Source organism: Nannobrachium achirus (genome assembly GCF_963921795.1).
Source record: "Nannobrachium achirus genome assembly, chromosome: 6".
Taxonomy (NCBI): domain Eukaryota; kingdom Metazoa; phylum Chordata; class Actinopteri; order Myctophiformes; family Myctophidae; genus Nannobrachium; species Nannobrachium achirus.
The window spans coordinates 14,183,738-14,202,227 of record NC_137815.1 but is presented as its reverse complement, the minus strand read 5'-3'; the positions used below and the strand labels follow the sequence as shown (position 1 = coordinate 14,202,227).

General features: G+C 44.0%; 1 protein-coding gene across 2 annotated transcripts in view; it reads right to left on the bottom strand.

The window, feature by feature from the left end:
* The window catches only part of fgd5a (FYVE, RhoGEF and PH domain containing 5a), a 96,325-nt gene that overhangs the window by 7,044 nt on the left and 70,791 nt on the right, over positions 1-18,490 (bottom strand). For both annotated transcript variants that reach the window (XM_080727738.1, XM_080727739.1), the window contains exons 11-17: positions 17,015-17,086; positions 14,961-15,029; positions 6,265-6,348; positions 4,906-4,985; positions 4,188-4,284; positions 3,766-3,903; positions 3,118-3,220 (exon numbers count right to left, since the gene is read on the bottom strand). In XM_080727738.1, the coding sequence (XP_080583864.1) occupies positions 3,118-3,220; positions 3,766-3,903; positions 4,188-4,284; positions 4,906-4,985; positions 6,265-6,348; positions 14,961-15,029; positions 17,015-17,086 (643 nt within the window). The remainder of the gene's footprint in view (positions 1-3,117; positions 3,221-3,765; positions 3,904-4,187; positions 4,285-4,905; positions 4,986-6,264; positions 6,349-14,960; positions 15,030-17,014; positions 17,087-18,490) is intronic.

Genomic DNA, 18,490 nt, shown 5'->3' with positions numbered 1-18,490 from the left:
AGACATGCACACGCACACACCACGCACACATGCGCCATCAGCGGTGGAAAGTTAAATGTACTTACTTTACTGGAGTACTTCCAATGTTCAATATGTGTTTTTACTTCTATTCCACTACATCTTAAAGGGATATTCCACTTTCAAAAAAACTCTGCCTTGCATGAGTCTGCCTCCCCAGGCTCAGGGCCTCTCCACATACACACCATATTGTAACTTCAAACTCCAAAAAAATTAAAATAAATTAAAAATATTATCGAAAAAACACGGCCTGCTCACGTATTAGGAGGGTAGTATGAGTCACCAGAAAAAAGTAATGGGTGTTTTTAATGAATCTATCATGGTTAAAATGGAGTTTGAAGTTACAATGGGTGTGTATGTGGAGAGGCCCTGAGCCTGGGGGGGGGGGGGGGGGGGGGGGGGGGGGCAGATAACATTTACATCAAATATCTAAATATTGAATGAAGTAAATTAAAAACTGTTCAGGGTGTTCATAAAAGCCTGATTAGATGATAAAGTGACCAAAAGTTTTTTTCAAAGTGGAATATCCCTTTAACACATTGACCGCCATTTTAACATTCACTGTAGGCTCCCCTGCCATTTTGTTTAAGCATTTTCTTCATATTTAGACATTTTTCCTAAATTCCCTGTTTGCACGAAAATGTCATACAGTGCATGGATTAAAAGAGGACATCCTCTAGTCTCTCCAAAAAATATTTTTTTGTATGTACGATGTAGCAATCTAGAGTTTTGGCCATTTCAAACCCCTTGTTTTTTCAAAATCCAGGTGGAAATTCAAAATAATTGGAGTTATTGACCTTTTTGTGAATGATCTGTTTTCAAGTGGATAACTCACTTGAGATGTGTCTTTATGGCTTCAGGCATTATCAGATAAGTGTACTAATGTAATTATGTAATAGGATTTATTTTTAGAATTTTCTGTTTAGAAAAATGCAGAGAAAAATATTTTTATTGGCTATATCTGACCAAAAAACTCACATACTATATTGCAGTATTTCTGTGAGTATTTCTGTGAGCCCCCACTTGGGGGCGCTTTCTCTCTGTCTCTGTGTGTCTGCTGGTTGTCTTTTGCTCTGTACAGGTGCACACACACAAATAGACATAAAAGGGGGCATGAGTCTTTTTTCTAACATGTCCTAGAATGTGAAAATAGCAGATCTACAAGCTCTACAAGCTCAACACATCGCTCTGAGACTGTGACACATTGAGAGCTTGTCATTCAATTTTATATGAGATACTTCAATGGTTTCCAGTGGAAATAAGCTTAGTCTTTTCATGGATCTCCTTTTAGTAGACCTTGTACCAGTGAACTGTACCGTCATGAAACTGTACCTTTTCCTATGCAAACTTCTAATAAAGTCTTCAATCAATCAATCAAAGTCGAGCTTGTAGATCTGCTATTTTCACATTCTAGGACATGTTGGAAAAATGTCTCCCCCTGCCCCTAAAAAAATCCTCTGCACTGCCCTGCTAAACAGCTCCTCTGCGTCTTTGCTCGTTAGTAACGACACTAGTTGATCTCTTGCTTTTTGGGAGGAGCGTGGTGGGGGAGCGTGGGAGTTTTGGTGGTGGTCCGTGAGAAGTGTTGGCTGGAGACCAGGCAGGGTAATGAGAGGACGGACCCCCTTCCAGGGACCACTTCACTTGTCTCTGACTCAACTGGATCGCGTCGTGAACTTTATGTAATCGGGCAGTTTTATTGATTGATTTTGTAAGAGTTGATTAGTGTTCCCACTGCTCTGCGGAGCGAAGCGTTGGGCCCGCGGACCCCCTGTTAGAAAGCCGACCAGGGACCCCCCTTTGCAAAGGACCGCCTGGCGCCAATGGCCTGCTTGGCTGCTTGTGGACCATTACAAAACAATATATTATAGCCTGGATATATGGATTATAACCTGTGGATTCTAATCAACCATCATCATTCTCAGGTATGTTTTAGAAGCATTATATGGCGAATTGGCGATAATTATTTTGTATCTAGAGAGAGAGAGAGAGAGAGAGAGAGAGACAGATCTCTGAATCAGAGACTCTGATAGCACTGTGCTGATCAGGACAGGGGGACCACTGAAACAGACAGTGGTCCGTGGACCACCAGCCAGCTAAGAGATGTTCACACACACACACACACACACACACACACACACACACACACACACACACACACACACACACACACACACACACACACACACACACACACACACACACACACACACAGCTGTTCTCACACTTTTTTTTTCTTCTCTTTTTTTTTCCGCCAGCCTTGTGTGCGCAAAATGCGTCACTGTGCCAGTTCACTGTGGGTTATGGGGAGATTTATATGCATTTGTATTGCAATTTATACATTATTACAGTCTTTTTTTCAAACACACTTACTTTGATGTGTGATATTTTAGGTTCTCTGTAAGATAAAAGGATAAAAATTTGTCACGAGCTGGGGGAGAGTGTAATTAAACATTACATTATATAAAAGCAAATTCTCGGGACTATCGGGCCTGGCGGGGAACGACATTGGGATTTTCTCGGGACTATCGGGGGAGGCGGGGAATGAGTTAAAGGCAAACATTTTACTTTTACTCCAATATCATTATTAGAAAAATTTAGTTACTAGTGACTTTGTAAAGTTGTATTATTATTACAAAACAATCTACAATCTCACTTGTGAGCTTGTAGATCTGACATTTTCAAAGGATTTATTTTGCTATTCTATTGAGACATTGATATTGTGTCAAAGGTCATGTCTCACCAAGACAGGACCTGACACCAATTTTGACCTGAAGGTCAAGATCCAATTTATCCCCTGAGCAAGCAGGCCGGCTCTATTCGCTCAATGGTAAATGTCAGCGATTGAGCAGGAAACCGGATTCAAATCCGGGATAGAAGAGTAAAGTTATATAGTGCTACTTTAAGTGAAAAACTGTGAGTGCTTCTACCATCACACAATCAATATTAGAACAAAACTGAAGACAAGGGATATCATCTTTCTGTTAGACAGGAAGAACAAGAGGACAGAGTGAAACTATAATAATTGCACGCACACAAACGCACACACACACACACACACACACACACAAGAGAAAAGAAAGGCGCGTGCAGACACACCTCTCTTCCTGAGCTGGGCGTAGCAGTGATCACACACTTTGACCACCCTGTCTTTGAGGTACTTCAGAGGGTATCTGTTCCTGGAACACGACCGACACACCACCTGCACAGGGAGGGAGGGAGACACCAGCAATGAGCTCTCAAAGGTTCAAGTCCAGTGCTTTACAACAGTGGTTCTTTTCAGGCCCCCCCGCCAAATAATCATGTTTGAACTGGTGGACACCCCTAAAAAAATTGTGTTAGTGTTATGGTGTAGGTCAGGGGTCTTCAACAGGGGGTCTGGGACCCCTAGGGGGTCCTCAGAGTTACAACAGGGGGTCCTCCAAAAATAGCCGATCTACAAGCTTGTAGATCGTCTATTTTCGGCAAAGAGGTTTTGTGTAGAGAGGAAAGAGCAGACTAAGTACAGAGTGAAAGGTCAAGTTTATTAAGTATTGATGGTTCAAGTGGTTAAATATCTGAAAACACAAATTTACATGAACCCAAAATACACTGATGATTGTGCTGTCAAACGATGAAACTATATGGTATCTATGGGTTGTGGAGGTCCCTGCTTCATCTCTCTCTCGACTAAGGGGTCCTTGGCCTGAAAACGTTGAAGACCCCTGGTGTAGGTGTTATGGTGTGGGTGTACAGTAGGTGTCGGACCTTGCCACAGGCGTTGCAGTGGTGTCGCCTGAGCGTCAGGCTGAAGTCGGAGGTGCAGTTCATGCACATCATGACGTGGGACACTGGCACCAGGACTGGAGCTGCCTCTCCCAGAGCCATCCACAGCTTCTCCCGGGCCTGGAGAGAGAGGAGCGCTGTTGTTGACAAAGGCAAGTCTTTCACAGTTTGTGCAAACCCATTAACACCTGAGGCCAATTCTACACATGCCTCCTGTTTGAATATTTTTTTATTATAGGGAAGGACTTTGACATCACAAACATACGTACATGAGACACCACTTAACAAGAATACACCAAGAAAAAAAAAGAGGATTAACAAAAAAAAGGATTACACATGCCTTACATGGGAGCATTACAGAGCTTGCAGCAGTGCTCCATGACATCTTATCTTTATGTTCCTACCTCGCTGCAGGGTCCACCAAACGTGCAGAGTCCTGCGGCGTTGTCCGCTATGGCTCGAATCAACGTGTGGAACCAGTCTTCTCTCTCTCCCACCGAGCTAGAGACAGACAGACAGACAGAGATACAGTTGGATGTGATGCATGACGGCATTCCACCTCTGCCTGTTTGAGGCTCTCTCCCTTCATCTCCAGTGAACAGCTCGTTTTTTGGGGGGCGTTCCTGCCTTTACACACGCACGCACGCACGCACGCACGCACGCACGCACGCACACACACACACACACACACACACACACACACACACACACACACACACACACACACACACACACACACACACACACACACCCACCCACACACACACACACACACACCCACACACACTCCATCCATCCATCCATCCATCCATCCATCCATCCATCCATCCATCCACTGCATGGATTGTGATACTTATAGTTTAGATAAATCACTTTTTTGCATGTGTAAATCATGTTTGTGACAAAATGTTTCTGTCTGACTCAAGGCCTTGGGAGAACGGAGGTCTTGTGTCAGAATTCAGAAGTCTACTGCTGATGAAGCATATTGCTTCATTGACACGGTGTGGTTCGCTGACAACAGCCGATCTACAAGCCCACAGATTGTAGAATGGCTTTTTTCGACAAATGAAACACCTGTTGTACGACGTACTGTAGTATGAACCAGGTTTGTGAGAGGCTCACCTGGCGGAGAGCGTGATGGTGATGTCAGACACCTCGATCCTCAAACAGTTCAGCACGTTGTCCAGGACGGGCTTGCTCACCTGGACAGAGAATTAAACACGACACAATGACAGTCAGCTAAACCTACAAAACACAGAGAGGAGTCAGCAGTTGATTGTAAAGTTGTTTTCTGAAACCGATACCAGCATCGGACAAGCTGCCGATACCACTTAAAATGCTGGTATCCGTATCCTGCAAGTATGCCAGTCTATGCCATCGGATCGGTACTCTAGTCTACATTGGCCGATACGCAAGTTATGGGTATCTGAATTGGTATCGGGTAGGACAAAAATCACACCTAGTGGGAAGTGAGCGGTGCTATTCATGAGTTAATTTTGTCAAGCGTCCCGCTGGCCAATCACAGTGCGTCCTGTGAAACTTGGCCAATGGAACCCCATGTAGCCTCGCGTAGTCAGGCTTACTCATCTGCGAAGAGAAAAGCCTGGTGACAATATCTGGCAGAGACCGTTCAACTTCCGCCGTGAGAATTTCACCGGAAGACTGCAACGCAGTGCATGTGCATGTTAAATGCAGCACTTCCGCCACTTCCGCTAGAACCAACCAGAAGTTATATTGTGGCCAGGGTGGACCCCATGGGCGTACGACAAACTTTGAGACGTTTGTGCCAAGATGTAGGCCATATCTAGTCTAGATGTAGGCCATATCTATCTAGTCTAGATGTAGGCCATATCTAGTCTAGATGTAGGCCATATCTAGTCTAGATGTAGGCCATATCTAGTCTAGATGTAGGCCATATCTAGTCTAGATGTAGGCCATATCTAGTCTAGATGTAAGCCATATCTAGTCTAGATCTAGGCCATATCTAGTCTAGATCTAGGCCATATCTAGTCTAGATGTAGGCCATATCTAGTCTAGATCTAGGCCATATCTAGTCTAGATGTAGGCCATATCTAGTCTAGATCTAGGCCATATCTAGTCTAGATCTAGGCCATATCTAGTCTAGATCTAGGCCATATCTAGTCTAGATCTAGGCCATATCTAGTCTAGATGTAGGCCATATCTAGTCTAGATGTAGGCCATATCTAGTCTAGATGTAGGCCATATCTAGTCTAGATGTAGGCCATATCTAGTCTAGATGTAGGCCATATCTAGTCTAGATGTAGGGCACGCTTCACATTTCTGGGGCCCCGGAATTCTTTTGGGGACCAGACACTCTTTGGGAACCAGACAAAGCCAGATGTTGGAGCGTAGCTCAAAAAATAATTGTTAGGGATTGAGGGAACATAGCCATGACCCCGGGTGCACGGCTCAAAAATTGTATCCGTACAAGTTGATTGGAGAGAAAGAGAGTGGGTTTACCTTCATGCCAGACAGAGACAGGGTGTTCTTCAGCCTGTATTTCCCGTCCTGCTGAGGATACGTGTAGAGCATGATGTCATTCATCTGATGGAGATGAAAGGAGGAGAGAACAGTGTTACTGTTGATTGAATGAATTGATTGATTGGAACCCTTTTTTTTTCTTCAGGGAAATCCATTGAGACCAGGGGGTCACTTTTTGGCACTCAAAAAGTACATTTAGGTACACTTAAAAAAAAAGAAGAAAATCTTCAAAAAGAATTCTAACCAAATATTACACCAAGCAGGTGCATAGGTCTTCTTCCAATATCAGGTCAGCAAAAAAATCTCTTAAAAATAGTAAAAGAGACACAGTCATCCAGCTTCAAGTTTTCCTGAAATTTGGTTCCATTTGTTTAAAATACATTAATGTGGGGAATGAATAAGAATGTGTTGTTTGTACAAAACTAGTTGTACTCTCCACTAAACAAGGTAATAATAAACCAGTAAGACTCCCTAATCGGAAGATAAGCGACCGTCAGGTCGCATACACACACTTTAGAGGGCAATGGTAGCCAATCAGGAGGGAATATGGGAAATGGGACAGATCCATGTTGAAGACATGACTTTCGAGATACTGTGTAATAATGGCCACGAGGTGGCAGTGCTAGCCTGAGCTACATCCCTAACTGCCCTTGTTGCTCCACACAATGACTTCTTGGATTGTATTTCCTTTCACACTATTCTCACACACCTCTGTCTCTGTGCAAGCCCTCAGTCTTCAGTTCCCATGTAAACACAACAAAAAATATCTGCATTTATTTGCTTGTCAAACCAAATCACTATTGTGATCCTCCAGAACATAACTCGTGCTCCCATTGTATTACCCGGGGGTTGTTTTATTTTGAGCCGGACAAAAGGAGGGTGACATCATTTTTGGTCACACCTAATGTGTGCTCTAAACATCCGTTAAGGGGCTTGTTAAAGACAGGCGTCCAGGAATTCTCCACCCAGCTCTCAGGCTCCTGGCTCCCAGCCCTCCCTCCAGGGACGTGCTGGCCATTGGGAAAAGCGGGACAACTCCCGAACGGCCGGTTCATTCCCGGCCGGTCCAGGCCGGCCATTAGGAAAAAATTTAACTGTTTGCACAAAAGTAAAAATGTAACTGTTTGCACAAAAGTAGCGAAAACAGCAGATCTACAAGCACACAACGCCTCGCACCGCGAGGCGTTGTGTGCTTGTAGATCGGCTGTTTTCACTAGTTTAAATCATTTTTAAAATGATAAATACAAAACAAACGGTTTTAGACATACAAGGTTTCCACCCGACAACGACGAAATATAACTCATGTAATTGGCCCACTGGCTTGTCACTTGTCATGATCTGAAATGGCAAATCTTTGAGTAGCAGCAGCGCTATAGAGAGAACTCTCTCTATAGCGCGCAATGAGGGCCTCTACAACTCTTTTTCCTGGGCTGAATCAGGGGCCCAGCATGTCCCTGCCTCCCTCCCTCCCCTTGCCTCCTCTCTTCCCAGGGTAAAGCATGCTCTCAGCGCTGTAGCTGTGAGAACCAGACCTGGGTGGATCCATCCAGCCTTCCCCTCCTACAACAACCACCACCACCACAACAACACAAACAGCCACGGTCGCTGCCCTGAGTGCAGTGCCCGGTCGGCCTGGTTGGGGACAGAGCATTGGAGAGCTGCATGTGATCCCTGGCAGGGACGTCGTGTAGGGCTGTCACAATTATTACATAATCGTCTAATCGTGATTATTTGACATTATCGCAATTATTTTGTCATAATCGTCATAATCGTGAATGTTGAAAAATTTCCGAAATAGTGGAAATAGCAGATCTACGAGCTCACAACGCGAGCTTGTAGATCGGCTATTTCCACTATCAAAGTTATTTTTTAAGTAGTAAGTTGTCAAATATGTCAGTAATTTCTTTGTATATTTAGGTTATGTGTCATATCTACCATGTACAACTTCAAAGCCTAAAAGCCAAACAGAAATGTAATTATCAACGACAAAAACACAATTAAATCGTTAATCGCCAATTATTTGAGTGACAATTAATCGTCGTGTAAAATGTCATATCGTGACAGCCCTAGCAGCATGTGATCCCTGGCAGGGACGTGCAGAGAATGGTTACATGTCAGCACTCCGACATATTGCCATTCAAACCACCTAAACATAAACTTAACCCTAACCCTCACCTCAGTAAAACTAACGCTGGTGAATGCTAACCTGGGGATATGTCAGAATGGAAAACCGTTACCGCAGAGAATGTTAGAGAGGCAGGGGCTGGAATTTCTAAAAGGGCCTTTTGGTGAAAATATCGAAAATAGCTGACCTCCAAGCTCACAACGTGTCACGCTGCGGCGCGTTGTGAGCTTGGAGGTCGGCTATTTTCGATGCTTGACTTCTACACAGAGAGGGCAATTCTTTCAACATGCTGCATTCAAGTTCAGGAGAGTTTGGACAAGGCAATTCTTTTGAATGCTGCCTATAGGTATGGCATGGAATTTGAAAGAGGGGCATTTTCATTTCTTTCACCATGGTGAAAACTGCATTCATGGTCTGGAGAGGGCACTTTTTTACAGACGGATAAAAGGACAGGGGCTCAAGCCCTCTTTGATGTCTATGTGTGCACGTGCCTGGCCTCTCGGTCCGTCCAGAGTCCAGACTATGACCAGTGGTGGGAAAAGTACCCACATGTTTTACTTAAAGGGGAAGACCACTCATTTTCAATATTGAACTATGTCATTAATATACCTTAGAGGAGTTGTGTGGAAATAGAAAAAAAGTTCCCCCCCTTCTGTGTTGCCTAGAACTGGAAGATTGATTTTGGGGTTTTCCACACAACTCCTCTAAGGTATATTAATGACATAGTTAAATATTGAAAATGGGGGGTCTTCCCCTTTAAGTAAAAGCATCAATACGGCAACCTAAAAAATACTCTGTTACAAGTAAAAGTCCGGAATTCAAAAGTATTGTACCAAAAGTAGAACAAGTACTCATTATGCAGAATGTTTCATTTAACAACTCGTCGTTATGTCTAAAATGTATGAAAGATCTTTTGAAAATAGCTGATCTACAAGCTCACAATGCGCCACGATGAGACGCATTGCAAGCTGTTTTGGCTATTTTCAAATTACCTGAAATGTACAGTATATAGGACTGAAGTGGTTGGTGTGTTTTGTAACTAGTAACTAAGGTTCTCAAATAATTGTAGTGGAGTAAAAAGTTTAATATTTGCCTCTGAGATGTAGTGGAATAGAAGTTACAGAAAAAGTGGAGTGGAGTAGAAGTACGGAAAATGTGGAAATACTCAAGTTTGTACTTTGTACAAACTTGTAATTAAATTGTACTTAAGTACAGTACTTGTGTAAATGTACTTAGTTACTTTAAACCACTGACTATGACCTCAGGGCTGTGGCCACCACCAGCTGTTCCACTACTTGGGTACACTATAGGATTCCATCCACAGTATAAATGCCAGTCATAAAACCAGCAAGAATCCACAAATGACTTTCACAGTGATGCGAAATGTACCTTCATGACCCCACGATGCCATAGACATTTAACTGTTTTCAATGGCACCCTTTCATCGCCAGGCACATGCACACAAAAGGGGGCTTGAGCCCCCGAACTTTATCAGTCTGTAAAAAATTGCCCTCTCCAGACCATGAATGCAGTTTTCACTATGGTGAAAGAAATGCAAATGCCCTCTTTCCATGCCATACCTGAAGGCGGCATTCAAGAGAATTGCCTCGTCCAAACTCTCCTGAACTTGAAAGAATTGCCCTCTCTGAGTAGAAATCAAACATTGAAAATAGCCGACCTCAAGCTCACAACGAGGTCTGCTTTTTTCTATATTTTCACTAAAAGGCTCTTTTAGAAATTTCAGCCCCTGCCACTCTCTGTTCAATGCGACCACCAACCCCTTCACCACGTTCATCTCTCTGTCATTCTCTTTTCTCCTGACACGCATCTCTCTCTCTCTCGCCTCTCTTTTGTCCGTTTAATAATCTCTCTCGCTCACTCATCCCGCTCCCGTCTCTGGCTTGAAGTCGGGCTGTGACAGTGGCATGATGTGACCAGTGTTGCCATGTCTGCTCATTATAAGCGACTTTAGGCTTGTTTTTTCTGTTAAAGTTGTTTGTAAATCAATGGTAGTTGCAGATTGCGTGTGTTTTGGTCTTTGGCTTGCTACCTGAATGTTGTTTAAACCAGTGGTTCTTAAACATTTTCATGTCATGGACCTCCAAATTAACATATTTACTGCCTAAAAGGACTAAAGTCGGGTTATCAAATCCATCAGTTTACTGCCTAACTTGACTTAAGTCTGGTTATAACGTTTCCTATTGTAAACCGTAGCGTGTACTGATCCAAAAACTCTACTTCCCATAATCCATCGGGAGATAGCGCCATCATGAAATAGGATCTGCCGTTCACAACTATGATTTTCCGGAAAATGGATGTATCTTGTCCAAAACAAACCCTTTTCTACAGACTATAACCAGTAAGACGCCTAGGGGCGACAAGCAACCTCGCCCTAAAGGGCGAGGTCGCGCCATGACTTGGCCATGTGAACTCATATGGGAATGCCCATATATGGAGGCCAGTCAGGCCACATTGGCCACATACCACACTAAGAGAATCCATATATGGCCAAGACAGATGGCCAAGACAGCCCATATCTTTGTGGCTGGTTCTACAGACAGGTATCTCCATACTGTACAGGGATCTCCATATATGGGCATAGAAGGGATTCTGTGATTGTGGTTCCCCTGACATCACAGTGATGTCAGAGCAGCAAACCCACCATAGCCCATAACAAAGCGTACACGTCCAGACGGAGACGTGATGTGCCGTTTCACATAACACACCAGTAAGACGCCTAAGGGTGAAAAGCAGGGCGAGGTCGCGCCATCTGTCTTGGCCGTCTGTCTTGGCCACATATGGATTCTGTTAGTGTGGTTCTCCTAACAGGGCAGCATCTGGGATACAATCCCTTTTATGCCCATATATGGAGATCCCTAACGTTTTTCATAGACCTGGTAGCGTGTTTATCTGGCAGTGTCTGGCAACACGGTGGATGTGGACGGTCAGCGGGTGCAGAAGCAGCAGCAGCACATCTCTTGTCTCTGGAGGTGAGTGATGTCTTTCATCATCATCTCTGCCGTTTGGATCCCCTATCTTTTTAAGCCATTTAGTCCGGTAACGCAAATCTGTGTCCATCATTTTTATGCTTTATCCATTGAAAAATAGCAGATATACAAGCTCACAGCGCGGCACCGAGTGCCGCGCTGCGAGCTTGTAGATCTGCTATTTTTGAAAAATCGTGAACGTTTGTGTCTCTTTGAATATGTTTGACCCGATTCTATAAATGTCTTTTAAATCCTTCTGTGGTTCTCAAACTTTTTCATGTCCAAGGACCCCCAAAATTACATGTATTTGGCGGCGGACCCCTGATCTCAAAATATCTTGTTCCAGGGACCAACCAGAAGAAAGTATTTGAGTTACAAATGTTTAACGCTTTTAAAAAGATATATTCAAAAATTCAAAAATAGCAGATCTACAAGCTTGCAGCGCAGCACTCTATTTTTAAATAGTTAAAGCATTAAAAATTCTAGGCACTAAATGGGTTAAACGCTCATAAATTCCACCTGACCCTCCGGAGCCATCCTGCTCATATAAGCCTTATGTCTGCACACACAGCTTCCAGCAGGCAGCAAGCCCTTCCAGCCATCATTCCACTACAAACACCATTAACCTCATGAAGCCCTGCAGGATGTGCTCTGCCGTGCGACAACGTTTGAAATCGAGAGAGAAAATGAAGACATCTTTTTAACTTTTTTGGGCAACGTTTGCCGAAAAAAGGGACGGACGAGTAGAGAAAAACAAAATGAAATATCTAGAGACCACAGAGTTTGTTCTATTGGGATTATAATGGAATCAATGAGATGCAAATACTTTAGATAAAGTATTGGTTCTAAAACCTTTTTTTACCCCCTTTCCCTGATTTCGGGTGCAAGAAACCTCACGTCCAAAACATACTTTTCAGTATTCAAATTCAAAAGTATCAAAAGTAGCAGATCTACAAGCTCAAAACACGTCGCTTCGCAGTTCGCACCGCGTTTCGAGCTTGTAGATCTGCTACTTTTTTGATACTTTTGTGTGGCACTGTAGCGTGATCCAGTATGGCGGTAAAGACGGGGTGAAATCAAAAACATGTTTTTCACACTTTTAGAGCATATCTGTAGTGATAATATGGCCATACCTAACACTAGATGCCAAAAAAATAGAAAATAAACAATTTTTGTGTATATTTATATCAAAGGTCCCTAAATAGGCCATTCTTAATTACTTACTGTGAACAGAAATTCAAAATGTGATGACATAGACAGGTCCGCTTGCATATAAATGAACCTTTGATTACATTCACCTGTTAGTTTCCCATTGCTGGCTCCCATTACTCCCATTACTCAGATTTTAAATCCCATCGCCTGAAGGGCTGGTCCCCTCGGATTGGTTCAGAAACACACAGGCTTCCTTTTCAAACTGAAACTTCAAAATAAAATACCCAAAATAGTCATTTCATTGGCTCTTAAAGACCCAATGAAATGACTATTTCAACGTATACCGTATTTTCCAGACTATAAGGCGCACCGGACTATAAGGCGCACTGTCAATGAATGGTCTATTTTGAACTGTTTTCATATATAAGGCGCACCGGACTATAAGGCGCACATAATAGACGCTACCGTTGCGTTATGCATCCAACAGATGGAGCTGTGCTAAAGGGAATGTCAATGTCAATGAATGATCCATATATAAGGTGCACTGGACTATAAGGCGCACTGTAGTTTTTTGAGAAAATTAAAGGCTTTTAAGTGCGCCTTACAGTCCGGAAAATACGGTACTTTAGAAACCCAATGAAATGACTACACTATGGCGTTAATATAGGTTCTGCCCAACAGTGACGACATTTCTCACACATACCCTCTGCAGTACCTCTGCGTACTCCTAGGGGCACACTGAATTTAGAGAAACGCCGGCTAAAACTATCCAAATGTCATTTATAATATGACACAGCACAGTTGTTATTTCACAGAACAATAGAACGCGCCTCCTCCTCTCCAACTTCACGTGTTTGTACACCCCCCCCCCCCCCCCTCCTCTCTGCATTCTACAGGGTGTCTGGCCTTCGCAGGGCTGTCAGACCCCTCCCTCATACACAGGAAGCCGGCATCCAGTGACCTACACCAAACATCCTGGAGAGGAAGCGCTGGGGAGGGAGGAGGGAGGGAGGGCCCGGCCTGGAAAACAAGAAGTCCTGGGAGCAGGGACGTGCAGAGAATGTTATAGAGAGGCAGGGGCTGACATTTCAAAAAAGGGCCTTTTGGTGGAAATATCGAAAACAGCCGACCTCCAAGCTCACAACGCGTCGCGCTGCGACGCGTTGTGAGCTTGGAGTTCGGCCGTTTTCGGGGCTTGATGCCACACTAAACTAAGCACGATCAAGTCAATACTGGAGATGTGGCGTAGCGGCATGGATTTGTACACAGAGAGGGTAATTCTTTCAACACAAGATGCTGCATTCAAGTTCAGGAGAGTTTGGACAAGGCAATTCTCTTGAATGTTGCCTGCCTTCAGGTATGGCATGGGAAAGAGGGCATTTGCATTTCTTTCACCATAGTAAAAACTGCATTCATGGTCTGGAGAGGGCACTTTTTTACAGACGGATAAAAGGGCAGGGGCTCAAGCCCCCTTTGATGTCTATGTGTGCACGTGCCTGCCTGAGAGAGAGAGAGAGAGAGAGAGAGAGAGGAGAAGAAGAGAAGCTGACCGGTCGGGCCGGTCCGTGCTAGATGGGTGTGGTGTTTTTGGGTGGAGCTCTGTGGCCTTGGCCCCGTGTCCCTTCTGTACCCCCCCCCCCCCCCCAAACCCCACCCTGCATCGCTCAAGACAGACTGACGGACCTCCACCCAATACAATACCCCCCCTCCCCCACCAAATATGTACTGTAACAAAGCAACAGGAATGTGTTTTCTCCAGCATGGGGATGGTAGTCATGGTACTGTGTATAGCAGGTGGTTTTTGGGTAGCACTGGCTAACTTCAGGTGGGTCACCCCCACCCACCTGATAATCAATGAACAGGTGGGTGTGACCACATAAAAACATGTTTTTAACCATTTCTGTACACAGTTTTGAAGAAAAGAAAAACCTTCCTCCAAATATAATACCTGATGATCATGTTTTAGGGGGGAAAAGAATCATGGCACCCTGTCTTTAACGTATACTTTAGCAGGACAAAAGCAAACAAACAAACTAACCACAGATATAAAAAGCTAGATGCCTCGTTCGCCTCTGCAGTTCATTGGAGCAACGTGCAACAATTGTAGTCCGGACTTCCTGGAAACACTAAAGGACTGCTGCCAGTCAAGTGACTACTGGCCAATAACAGCGCATCTTTTCCGGGACCTATCCAAGGACTACAATTCGATTCAACAGAGCCAGTTCCGATGTTGCGCGGCTCAGCTGTTCTTACAGGCCGCCCCCACCTGCCTCTGATTGGCCTAGCAACTTCTTTATGTGTGACGCACGTGGAAGCGATGCACACGGATTCCCTTGGTCCCTCGATGCACCAGAGCCGAAGGAGGCGTCTACCTTCATATGTCTATGAAACTAACAGGCAACATATATTACCAGAAACAGGTGTCTGGGCTGCCTGCTCTTTCTGGAGACCTTCATGAGAGTTCCCTCCTTGACAAACACCTGGAAGGAACATCACACAGAGAGAGAGAGAGAGCAGATCAGTTGTTTAGTAGTTGTTCCGGATTCTGTTTTTGTTACTCAATTACGATCTTTAGGACAGACTCCAAGCGATCAGATTTGTGTATTCACACATCGTCCACCGCATGTAGGGTGGCCACCAGCAAGACCTCAGAAAGGAGGACACTTTTCCGGTGCGCGCTGTATATGGGACCCCCGATATAGGCCAATTTAGTCACGGACCCCCTTCTCAAAATATTTTGTGCCAGCCAGGGATCCACATATTATTCCAGATTTGTACACTTTTTGAAAAAACTAGATCAAGATCATAGCTTGTAGATCGGCTATTTCGAATAGCCTATACAGTGTAAAATAGGTGAAGTGGTTTACACTTAGACTGGGTAGCCTACCTCCCTTATTTATGCACCCAAAGACCCTTCGTGAATTATGTTATTTTATGATGGGCCTACACTGTATATAATAGTTTTTTTTTTACAATTATTCTTGGGTTAAATTGTCCCATTAGAAATCGAACATGACTGGCATATCAGAAATAATATAACAGAGAGGGGAAGAGAAAGGGAGACTTGTGGATATGGGTACTGCTGCACCTGCAGTTATTTTGTTCACAATTGTGGAACAGGCTAGGGATCCGACGGGGGAGAAATAAGACGAGAGGAAAACCTTCAGCACATTGAGTCATTGCCTGTCAGGCAGTCAAAGCATATGTCATTGCGTCCTACCTTCCCAGCTTCCCTTTGCTGACATCAACCCGTTACACACAGCAGTGCAAAGTGCATAATAATCGTCAATTCTGTGCTTCTTTATTAACTTATTGACCTTGCTCCATTGTTGGCTAAATTTCGTTTCATTTCGGCGTCTTTATAGGCAAACCTTGACGTCGGTTTGCATCTAACAAGCGTGGGAGGAGTGACTCTAGCGTCCAGTGTAACAGTTGGGAACGAGCACTAAACAAAATGCACTCATGTAGCACGCGACACGCTGCGGTGCGGGTGCGGTGTCGCGCTGTGACCGTGAGCTTGTATATCTGCTATTTCTCTATACCAATGATTAGGCTTGCTGCAAGCAGTTAAGAAACGTGAGAATTACCGTGATATGCAAATGTAAGCCAGCAGGCTGGCTGGCTGATAGTGGCACTGCACTGGCTGCGCCTATGGGCTGCGCAGAGTCAGACCTGTATTCTAACGGGAGATTTACAGAAGCCGGACAATAATGCGTCTGGCCACAGGTTGAGCTGGGAGGAGGACAGCAGTGTCAAAAACCGGACTGTCCGGCCAAAATCCGGACGTATGGCCACCCTAACCGCATGTGGTCTATCTATCTGTCCAAAACGGTGACTTTTCAGGATTAAATTTGATGTTTTTGTCACTGACACTGTAGCATGATAGAGTAGGGTGTTTTTTGTGTTTTAATCATAACGACGATATGTTTACTGCGATAACAACATAACAAATGTAGAGGCATGAGTAACGCTCAATCTATGCTCGTACAACACTGTCACTTGGCTTTTTTTCAGCGAGTGACAAAGTTGTACAACAAATTATAAATCAGGCTTCAGTCAGTGTTTGAGTGTTCAGACTGAGACACAAGCCAGATGTGAATTGCATTTCAAGCCACGTTGTGTGGATTGTTGTTCAAACCAAAATATTCTGTTTCTGTGTGTTATTTTCTTTAAGCTGTTAAAAAAAAATCTCATTCCAAATTGTGAAAATAGCAGATCGGCTATTTTCACAATGGAATAGATGCAGTCAAACTAAATGTAATGCCAACTCTTACAATTCCAAGTGCTTGTGCAGGGTGGGGGGGGGGGGGTCCCCAGTTAAAATATGATTATTTTGGGTGTTTGAGAACCACTGGCATAGATCCTACAGTAAAGGCTTTACAGACTGGCATCCAGATAAACACGTTGTGGTTGTTATTTGTTGATAAGTAGAAACAGGGTGGACGCTGTCCAGATGTCCGCTCACCCTTCCTGGTTTGAGGAGGTCCCGCTTGCCTCGGACGCTGTACTCTATGTGAACCAGACGCAGCAGGTTCTCCTGGAAGACAGAGAGGGAGAGAGCAGGGTTCATGTCATTGACAAAAACTATGGTGTACAATGTTTGTCGACTACCTTGATTCACTAACGACAATTACAATTTACAGTTTAGGCATTTAGCAGATGCTTTTAATCCAAAGCGATTTACAATAAGCAGGTAATATATCAATATAATAAGCAAGATAATATGTCAGTACATCAACAACAATACAACAAATGCATAGGAATATCAATCTAGAAAAACAATAACATAGGTAGACCACGCACCTAATAAGTACAAAAAACGTTTCTAAAACCTAAAAATGCTATCTAGCTTCATGTATGGACATTTAGAGAAGCGGAGTGTTACAGTAGTGCTATGGGTCTAGGTGGAGTCTCAAGAGGTCAGTCTTCAGTCCACGGCAGAAGCTTGGAAGTGAGTCTGGACGTTGTTCTAAGTGCGACAGGGAGTTTATTCCACAGTTTGGGTGCCAGGAGGGCAAATTGTCTAGGACGAGTGGATTTTTGTCCTGGAGTTTTTAGTGATGGTTCTGTCAGCATCCCAACACACAAAATAAAAACTAAGCTATGACGACTAAAACAAAGACTAAATATATTGACAATTTCTTCAAACAAATAAAAACTAGATTAGGGACTGCTAGTGGAGAAGAAGATCCAGTAGGGGGTCTTCGACGTTTTCAGGCCGGAAAGGGAGGGTGTTCTGTGATTTTTCCAGCGATGGGCGGAAGGGAAGAGAGAATGAAACATGTCCCCTGTTTGTTTGTGAATGAAAGACAGACAGACAGGGGGGGATGTGATACTGGAAAACCAGATAGAGACAGCCTCTGTTTCCACGCTTTCTTAGCCTGTTTGCTCCTGCTGTCTGTGTGCGCGTGTGTGTGTGTGTGTGTGTGTGTGTGTGTGTGTGTGTGTGTGTGTGTGTGTGTGTGTGTGTGTGTGTGTGTGTGTGTGTGTGTGTATAAATGATGTGTGCACGCTTAAGAGAAAGAGATAAAGGGAGTGTGACAGAAAACGAGTCAACTGATAGCGAGCCACGGAGGAGGCCACGGTTTTTGACAGCCAGAGGATAAAAACAGTGGGGGAGTGTGCATGCATGTGCGTGTGTGCGTGTGTGTGTGTGTGTGTGTGTGTGTGTGTGTGTGTGTGTGTGTGTGTGCGTGTGTGCGTGTGTGGTATAGGGCATTCACCAACTATTCGAATATTCGAATATTCGAATATCAAAGTCACTATTTGATGTTGTTCACTGAAGTCGAATATTCGCTTATTTCTATAGTTTATAAAGCTTGGCTAGATAGGATAGGAAGTCATAAGAATGAGTTGTCAATGCCCCTGGTGGATGAATTTGTTAATGCTCTATACCAGGGCTTCTCAAAACATTTTTAGGCCGTGACCCCCAAAATAAACA